The 9,355-nt window shown below is 42.5% G+C and overlaps 2 protein-coding genes across 2 annotated transcripts in view; one reads left to right on the top strand and one right to left on the bottom strand.

Annotated features, from left to right (window-relative positions):
* LOC109324580 (heme-binding protein 2-like) overlaps window positions 1–1,659 on the bottom strand; it is a 23,694-nt gene extending 22,035 nt beyond the window's left edge. The window contains exon 1 of the mRNA XM_019556602.1: window positions 1,200–1,659. Within this exon, the coding sequence (XP_019412147.1) occupies window positions 1,200–1,422 (223 nt within the window). The 5' untranslated portion in view covers window positions 1,423–1,659. The remainder of the gene's footprint in view (window positions 1–1,199) is intronic.
* FANCM (Fanconi anemia complementation group M) overlaps window positions 1–9,355 on the top strand; it is a 90,860-nt gene that overhangs the window by 34,257 nt on the left and 47,248 nt on the right. The window contains exons 5-8 of the mRNA XM_019556595.1: window positions 4,707–4,838; window positions 5,761–5,893; window positions 8,396–8,524; window positions 9,087–9,185. Coding sequence (XP_019412140.1) covers window positions 4,707–4,838; window positions 5,761–5,893; window positions 8,396–8,524; window positions 9,087–9,185 — 493 coding nt within the window. The remainder of the gene's footprint in view (window positions 1–4,706; window positions 4,839–5,760; window positions 5,894–8,395; window positions 8,525–9,086; window positions 9,186–9,355) is intronic.

Here is a 9,355-nt window from a genome sequence, read left to right as displayed (position 1 = left end):
GGCACCACATTGGCCTTCTTCCAGTCTTCGGGCGCTACACCAGAGCGCCAGGAGTTTTCAAAGATCCGTGCCAGGGGCTGGGCTATGACGCTGGGCTATGTTAACTAAGCCTTATTGTGAAAAGGTCTAATTTCTAAACTTTATGGCAAAAATGTCCCTTCTATATTTTATTCCAAACAGTGGGTCACTCTTACTAAAAACTGCACATTTCAGATTCCAGTATTTTAGGACATTGGCTGATGGCCATGGGGGGACATGAAAAGTGTGTAAAGAATTGAAGAGTAAATGTTTTCGCTCGATCTGAGCCTTCAAGAGGCTACTAAATGGTGAAGAACGTCAAGAGGGATTTATTATTTACTCTCTCGCAACATAAGAACTAGGGGTCACAAAATGAAGCTAGTTGTTAGAAAGTTTAAAACTAACAAAAGGCTGTCCTTTTTCACCTAGCATAGCATCCAAATGTGGAACTTATTGCCACCAGATGAGGTGGAAGCTGGCAGTTTAGCTGGATTCAAAAAGGGTTGGACACATTGTTGGAGGAAAGGGGCATTGGTAGCTATTGAGCAGGTGGGTGAGGGGCACGGCCTCTGAATCAGAATTTTAAACAGTAAAGGCTGCGAGGGAGAGGGGAATGGTGGAAGAAAAATCCCTGCTCAGACCCAGGTCCTTTTCAGCATCCAGCCGCCCTCTCCCTCTGCGTCGTACAGGATACAGGGCAAGACATACTTATGAACTGACCTGTATATGGCAGCTCTTACGTTCTTGAATCAAGTGAAAAGTAAGTGGAAAACATTAAAATAAACCTGTCAGATCTTCTGCGTTTGGGCAGAGTCAACAGTTTGGCCTTTTCTGGTTTGCTGAACTTGGTCTTCCTTGGTTTTGTGCCTGCCTCTGCTGTTCTTTGTGAGGATTAAGCCTCTCTGGAGGGGGGGCACCTTTAAAAGAGACTCCTAGGGACGGGCTCAGTTGCTGAGACTCTTAACAGAATCCGCCCATCTTAGGGACAGCTCGCGTTCCTGGCACCCCTATGCCAGAGCCTTTTCCCCATGGGGGTACTGCTGGGGCTCAGACTTCTGGCTGCAGCTCTCCCAGGGGCCCTGGATGGCTCAGATCTGACCCGAGGCTAGTGGCAGCCTCCCCCAGCCCCAGTCACCGGCCTGGCTCAGCCCCCAGCTGCTACCCCGCGCCCCGGCTCTTACCGTGGGGCACATCCACACGGTGCCCCCTGCCCACGCTCTGCCAGTAGTGGAGCAGCCGGTCCTGCTCCATGTCATTCTCGGGGCCGTCGGCGGTGCTAGAGCTGTCACCCTCCTCATCTAGCCTCTCCAGGTCTTCCAGTGTGAGCAGCGCCGGGGGCCCTAGCTCACTCACCACACCGCTCAGCTGACAGCCGCCCGCCTCCTCCCCCTGCTGCTGCTGCATCCTGGCTGCCTTGTGCTGTGCTCCTGCTGCTGTTTTATGGAGCCCCTGCCTTGCCCTTGCTTACATGCATCCTGGGCTTATTCCAAAGGGCTTCCCCGCCTCCGATGGGGCGGAGTTGAACTGGAGGGTTAGAGATGGGGCCTGGCATGCTGGGAACGACCCGAGGTGCTGGATGAACTGGGGGATGCCACCTTCCCCCAATCTCCTAGGTGCCCAGCTCCTGCCCTCTTCCCCTGCTTGCAGCTTCCCCTGGCCAGGAGGCTGCTGCTTTTCCATAAGTGTCGTGGCAAGCTGGAGTGCCCAGGCTGCTGATCCCTGCTCTGCCCTGCCCAGCCCCTGTTTCTGGGAAGGGGTGGGAAGGAACTGCTGGTGATTCAGCGTGAGGACAACACAAAGGCTGGAGTTAACAAAAGAAAGTTTCAGCCCAGCCTCAAGCCTTGCCAGCTAGCAAAGGTGGTGGGGGTTATTAAGAGGCAAGGATTTCTGTTGTCGGGGAGATCTTTTATTGGAGCAACTGTGGATCTAGTGTAAAGTTAGACAAGTCTTCCTGGCGTCTCTGATCACAGGGAGCCAGGCACAGCATAGTGAAGAGCAGTAGAGGAAAGGGGGTGAGAGAGATTCCCAGGGGAAGCAGGCATACAATTAGCAGAAGAAAAGAAGCTGATTGCTGACTAATAAAGAGATTTTAGGATGGGTAAACAACTGGCTGAAAGGGAGAAGGCAAGGGGTAGTACTGAAAGGAGAGACATCAGACTGGCAGGCTGTGAGTGGCATTCCTTACAGATTAGTCTTGGCACCAATCTTGTTTAATAAATAGTACCATTAATGCAGAGAGTGGAAGCTTACTGATGAAATGTGCTGGTGACAAAGCTTAGCCTCGGCATGAGCTAGATACAAAACTAGGAAGCATCCTGCACACAGGAGGATCAGGTTGTTATGCAAAAAAGAACTGTATGACTTGAGGACTGAAATAAAGGACGGAAAAATAGGACTAGGATAAAAGTACAAGGTCAGTAGTGCAAGGTGTTAAGTACAAGAGGATTAGTAGCAAGTATTTCTGTGGGAACTTGCGGGTTGATTAGTTGGAAACATGATGAGGAGGAGAGACATGGTCATTCTAATTGAGAAGTATTTACTGCCTTCATGTAACACACTACTAAAACCCCGTTTGCAAGCTGCATGCTATTTAAGTCAGCCATTTTGAAACAGAATGATCTTAAATGTGTTGAAAAGGGTAACTAAGGACAATTGGGAAATAGACAGCCTGCCTACCTAATGAGTGTGTGTATATATATTTTTAAAGAGGGTACAGTTAATCTTAAGTGATTAGTTCCTCAAACCAGCCAATCATTCCTTGCTCCAAAATAAATGTTATCTAGACTGACTGCTTTACAGACAAGCTATTAAATGAAAATTTTTAGATTTACTTCTGCTGTTTTAAAAAAAAAAAAAAAAAAATTAACTGCATGGAACTTGGTAGCAAGCAGTTAAATAACCAGTCTTCAGACAAGTTTGTTGTTTCCAGCTGTTACATCCAGAAATAATCCTACAACCTTTACCATCTTCAGGAGGATTTCCTGATTTAACACTTTGAGGTCTGCCCAACAAAGCCTACAGAGATTTATTCCTCTGATGAAACTCCAACTGAATGTATTTGCTCGCATCCCATATATACGCTTTTCCCAAAAAGTCAGGGGTGCCTATACACATGCTCCGATGCATTGGAATTAGAATGCGTTGGAGCAGACCCGATGAATCAGTTCTGCTCCACATTGTAATTTGAGAACTCTAGCATTGCTGCAGTGTCATGCGTGTAAGTCCCTGTGGGTTTAAAAAGGCCACTGGGGTGCTTTAACGAAAGCTCCTCGAATGAGCTTTAGTTAAAGTATCCTGCGGCCCTTTTTAAACACACAGGGGCTTAATGCATGTGACACTGCAGTGTTTCAATTCGAGTGGCTCTCCAGGAGCTGCTCTAATTAAAACACTCATCCCCAACCCTGAGCATGAGTATAGGCACCCCAGAAGCTTTCCAAAATTGGGGTGCATGTCTTAAGTGGGGAAGCTGATTTTCTTCTCTGGAATAGACGTATGGAGATGCTATGCTGCAATGGCTGCTGCTTCTCTCTGGGCCAGCAAACAGTAGGTTTGACCCAGCTCACACAGTCTCTGTTAATTTGCTATATAACACTTTTAAAACTATATAACATGACAGTTTTTGCCTTAGGCAGCCAGCGAGCTAACTGAGTCAGTGAGTGAGCTGCTTCATATAGCACTCTTGACCAAAACTGTGGAGACCTCTTTTTTTCTGCATCCAACTTTCTAATTTAATTTCTACCTTCTGCCTTCCAAAAGCAAGGTGGGCTGCTTATTATGGGCATGCGGTATGCAAGACAATACACAGTCTTTCTTTACTCTTTCAAACTGCACTTCCTGTTGATGATACCTTGGGACTTGCAGCTGGAGTTGGAAAATCTCTGCAGAGGAGTTTAAGTTACGATTAATATTTCTTTCCCAGCTTTGGCTATTATGACCCTACAGGAAGCTTGTAAGTAGGAGAAGGAGCTACAGTAATACAGACCCTGTGAACTTTCAACAGCAGGTTAGCTGAACTGATGGTAAATATTATGAACATTGTACACAAGATATTGGGCTCTTGTCAAATTAAGGCTAAGGCATCTATAAAGAAACTGTGTGATGATGATGTAGAGTGCTATGTTGTTTTTAATAGTAGTTGCCAAGTGAGATCGCCATCTGGAAGTCACATGCTTAGAGAAAATCTGATTTACTCCATTAATTTAAAGCTTGTACACAGCAAAGTGTGTGTGGGGGGGGGGAGCCCTGACTCCCTTGGCAAAGAAAAGCGGGATTTAAATGAATTAGTCCATGTCACTTCCCTTATTCTGCTGAAGTGGAACAGAGGTATACATAATGAGTAGCTCTGCCCAGAAGACCCTTATAAGAAACTTAAACTGGTAATGGGGAACGTTGTAGTTGGATTTAATAGGGTTGCAGGTGGGCATTTGGCAAAACAACAAATGCCCGCCTGTAACCCTATTTATTATTCTGAAACTAATCTAATCACCAAATAATTTCTATTGCAAAGAGAATCCTATCTTACAAAACTGTCAGCATAAGAAGGTCAATCACAATCTATTTTTATCTGTTACCTGGGCAGATGGCTGTTCATTAAGCTAATGTACTCATACACAAACAAATGGTGGTTTTGTAATGGAATAATATTTCTCATCTTTAAAATTTCACATGCTTTTTGTTTTTTCCTGCAGGTATTAGAAACATTTGCTGACCGCTTGATTAGAATTAAGGTTTTGGCACAGTGTGCTATTCCCAGTCTTACAAAATACCAGATAATTCTAGCAAGAAACCAATTCAGGAAAAAACTGCCATCACGAAATATGGTAAAAGTTATTTTTTATTATAATTATGTTGACTGAGTTCATTGCCCTGTGGTAAATAAAACTCCCAAACCAAAGGTTCTTACTATTTTACAAACTATACCTAGAAATCGTCATTGAAATGCAGGTCTAGGATAAATGTGCTAACTTGTTTCTCAACTGTTGCAACTACCACAGTTTTTTTTTTTTTAAGGGCGGGGGGAGTGAAGAATAGTTTATCTTGTTGACTGTATAAAAAATTGAAAAGGATGTAACTGCTCAATTTATATATAGACCTCAAAATGGAACAGATGCCCCTACTTTCTGTAAATTGTCATGGGGCTTTTAGTGATCACGGGTTCTTTGGCCTTTGTTTAAAGTATTACCCAGGAAGAGGTAAGTTACACTAAGAAGTACAGTTCATTTATGGTTCTACCCAAACTTGTAAGTAATAGCTTGTATCTGAATATTTTTGGGTGTCTTAAAAGGAACAACAGAAGTCAGTTTACAGTAATCAGATAACTTTCTAAAGTTGAGATTTGTAGCTAGGGTAGATGTGAAGGAAATCTTGCATACTGCTAAGTTTACCAAACAGTACAACAAATAAGTCCCAGATGCTGGGCTGTAGATGAGGCAAAATGGTTAACGTTTCCCAAAGGTTAACTAATGCAGTATCATAAATTTTGAAAATATTTTTTACTGAATGTTCCCAGTTGGATACTTTACCATAATTCCTGTATGACTCTTAGAGGAAAAAGTTACCTTTATTGATCACTAAAAACTTATTAGTTTCTGAGGTTTCTAATAAACAGATCACCTGTTGAGCACTGTTTCCTTCCACAGTTTCGTTTTTAGGAAGTTTAATCTGGTTCTTGGCACAAAAGATTGCAATATGATTCTAGCTGCTCATTGACCCTTTTAATCTAGTGTGTTTTTTATTTCTCAGGGGATACAGCCAGGCACAATTGAAGGAGATTTTGCTCTTTGCATTACTTTGTATCATGGTTATGAGTTATTGCGACAAATGGGCACACGGTCATTATATATGTTTCTCTGTGGAATTATGGATGGATCAAAAGGTGAAGTATCTTCACAGATGTATTTCTCTTTGTTTCCCAGTTTGTGTTCCCATTTAACTTAGTGTCATGTTTACTACCCAGTTTTAGAACTAACTAGGATGATTTACCAATTATATTTCCAACCAATGTGTTGCATTTTCATTGCTGCTTGTGTTTGGATGAAAATAGCCTGAAAATATCCACTTAGCCTTTCAGAATAATTGGTAGACAAAAAAGTAGTCTAATGAGGAAAGCAAATATGTGCACATATGTATGACTAGGTCAGAGGAAGGTGGGAAAGATGCAGTCCCAAATAAGCAGCAGGAGCAAACTTGAACCAGAATCCTGGTCTCCCCCTCAGAGATGAGTACCCTGTACCCAACATTGTTTCTGCACCTTACCTCAAGTCTCCCCCTTTCCAGGGGAATGCCCCCATCAGCATCCTGCTCTCTTGTTTTCTAACACTGACCCCATGGACCTCCTGTCTCTGTGCACATGGGCACATCATTAGCCTGGTGCTTGTGTCACTCCCCGGGAAGGCAGGATATGTGGGTTTGAAGGGCTTGATGTTAAGGAGGGCATTTAACTCAGATCTCATGCTTCCTGGGTAAATCTTTAAACACTTGGCTACTATGGAAGAACTGGGTGGCAGCACGCAGCCCAAAAGAGGTACCACATCTAGTGTAAAGTCTGTAGTTAGCGGTAAATGTAATGTTTGTCAGCCAATGAGACTGCACTTTTGTTTTAGAAAAATAACTGAAGTACACACCACAAAGGTGATTGTAAATCAGTTATTTAAATGAAGGCTTTGCACGTGACAATTTAAATCAGTGCGCCCTGCTAGTTGGAGAACCTGAATGGGCTTTGGTGTGAGGGAGGCCCTGGGCTACTGGGCTCTGCCAAGATGGCAGCACTTTTGGGTGGCAGTAACAGAACTTAAGGTGCTCAGGGATTTTCCTGGTGAAAACTTAACTTCTAGTGATGTGGGTCAAATTCGTGGACAGAGGCACCTAAATTCAAGGTAAGTATTTATGTGGGCCTGGGCCTAAGTGACTCGCTGGGGTTGAACACTGTGTTTTGTGATGGACCAAGGACCTGTACCCCAAGTCCAAGGCCTAATACTTTAACTACTGCACCACCCTTTCTTTGCCTGTCTTCTGTTTGGGTCCAGCTGGCATTTTCTGTCAGCTCGTATGCCTCCAAAGTGTTCTTGCGTTGTTAAATCTACCCGTACTTGGTCATGAGGACAGTGACAGTCCATTGTTTGAAATCATTGGTGTCACTCCTAGGATAAAGAGCAGATGACAGTTGCTACCCGTGAAAAATCCATCTTTATAATAGCGCTCTGGGGGATCAAACACCCCCTGACCCGATAAAAAAGGGAGGAGGGAATATCCACTATTTTGATGTCCCCGTGTTAGATATCAGGGCATTCTTTTATTGTCTGCATCTAAATGTATTTGTCTGCAGGCAGGCTACTTAACAGTGTAACTGGGGGCAGAATTTATTTTGGCTACATCTGTGGCCTCCCAAAAATTGGTTAACAAAGGTGTAGTCATCCTTAACTTGAGCAGCTTCTGTATCTGACCATTTAATGTGGAAGGAGAAGGTAATAAGGGAGTTCCCTTCTTCCTCCTCTATGTATGGGGATATTTTTGGATGCTGGGCTGTGACATTTTCCTTATTCTCTAGCCTTTTTTCACAGTTTGTGGCGCCTCTAGCAAGCAAAAGCTTCACATCAGGTTTCTGGATTTGAAAGCTATTAGTTCATGTGGCAAAGCTTTTTGTGTGATCAGGACCAAAGCCTTGTTTGCCTGCGGAAGGGAAAGAGTCTTTAAATTGTTTTCATCCAGTGGCACAAGGGTCTCAGATTTCAGTCCAATTACATGTGCTATATGATGTTAAATCCTGACTATGTCCCTTTGCTACCAAGGAGAATGCTCACTTTCTGCAGGTCTGTGTCGTGTTTAGATAAGATTCAGTGTCCTGTACAGATGCCTTTTTCTTGAGCAGGACTTAGAAATTTTATTTACATGTTCCCTCTGATTCTTTTGGTTCAGGAGATTTGTGTGGAGGCCATTTGGCACAATAACAGTTCGGCTGCTAGTATAAGTAGGCTAAACCTCCTTTTTCAGTATTTTTATGAAACAATACTGAGGATTTTCTCGTTTAGCTACTAGAGTATAGAGTTTTTGTTAAATAGTTTCCCTTGAATGAACGCTGAAAGCATCTTCAGACAATGGATAATTTCTTAAGGCAGACTAGCTGAAGTTAGGACTCCTTTGTTAGTAATATTTTTCAGTTTAACAAGAGTTAGTTATGTTTAAATTTTGGAGAGCACGTTACAACAGAGATTAATGTTTGGTAGGCAATCTTATCTTAATCTTAGCTGTTTCTGAAACTTGGTTTCATACTTCAGTTAAGGAGCTGTTACTTTCCAATGAAGTCTGCATGCCAAAAATCATGTTTTTTCTATATTCAGTCTCTGGAGTGAATGTATTTGTTTTTCATCTGTTTAAAAAGACAAGGTGCGTACAAGGAATGAACTTAGCCGGAACGAGGACTTTATGAATCTGTATCAGCAACTTGAGAACATGTTTGCAAACACAGCTCTGACTTCAGCAAATGGAAGTCTCTACAATTGCAGAACAGGTCATTGTTTACTTTTTTAAAATCAGCACATCTGCTTTATTACATTCATTTTTTCCTGAAAGCTATTTTTTCCCATGAAAACTAATACAGTGAAACAATGTACTGTTCAGTTCTGGATGATCCATAGATACTGTAAAATACCATCACAATTATTTAAAGTGCTGTTTTGCTTAGTTTTCCATTTCGGGGTAAAGTTAGGATTTTGTTTGTTCTATTTTAGCAGTTCCATCTGCCTTCATTTCACATTTTTCTGTCTCTGAACCTTTGAATTGGAATTAGAATTTACTGTTTAAAATATTGTTCGCTGGTTTGTTGATTTGACCCCAAAAGAAGTAAAACCTGGCTTTGACAAGCATCTGCATCAGTAATGAGTTTGCTTGGGTATAGATGTTAGATGGCTATGATGATTGGAATGAGAATGCTGGGAATGACTATATCTCAGATGTGGAGGGGAGAAATGTGAATGGGAGAAGACATAGTACACAGAGCTTTTATCTATGACTGATAACACAGTGAATAAGAACCTTTTTTTTCTTGTTTAAACACTGCACTTGGTTTGCAGGACCTGAAAATAAAAGAAAATTCATCTACAGTCATCCCAAATTAAAGAAATTAGAAGAAGTTGTTGTAGAACACTTCAAAGCCTGGACGGGGAATTCAGGTAAGTTCTAGAGAGGGTCCAAAATGTGACCTATGTCTGTGAATATAAACCAATGGCTTTTTTGGTTATTAAATCCCTGATGTTTCATAGTTTCATAGTAGCTAGAGTCGGAAAGGACCTAGGTAGATCATCTAGTCCGACCCCCTGCCTTGGCAGGAAAGAGCACCGGA

Source organism: Crocodylus porosus, unplaced genomic scaffold, assembly GCF_001723895.1.
Source record: "Crocodylus porosus isolate Cpor-Errol unplaced genomic scaffold, CroPor_comp1, whole genome shotgun sequence".
NCBI classification, from domain to species: Eukaryota; Metazoa; Chordata; order Crocodylia; family Crocodylidae; genus Crocodylus; species Crocodylus porosus.
This window is presented reverse-complemented; position numbering and strand designations above follow the sequence as displayed.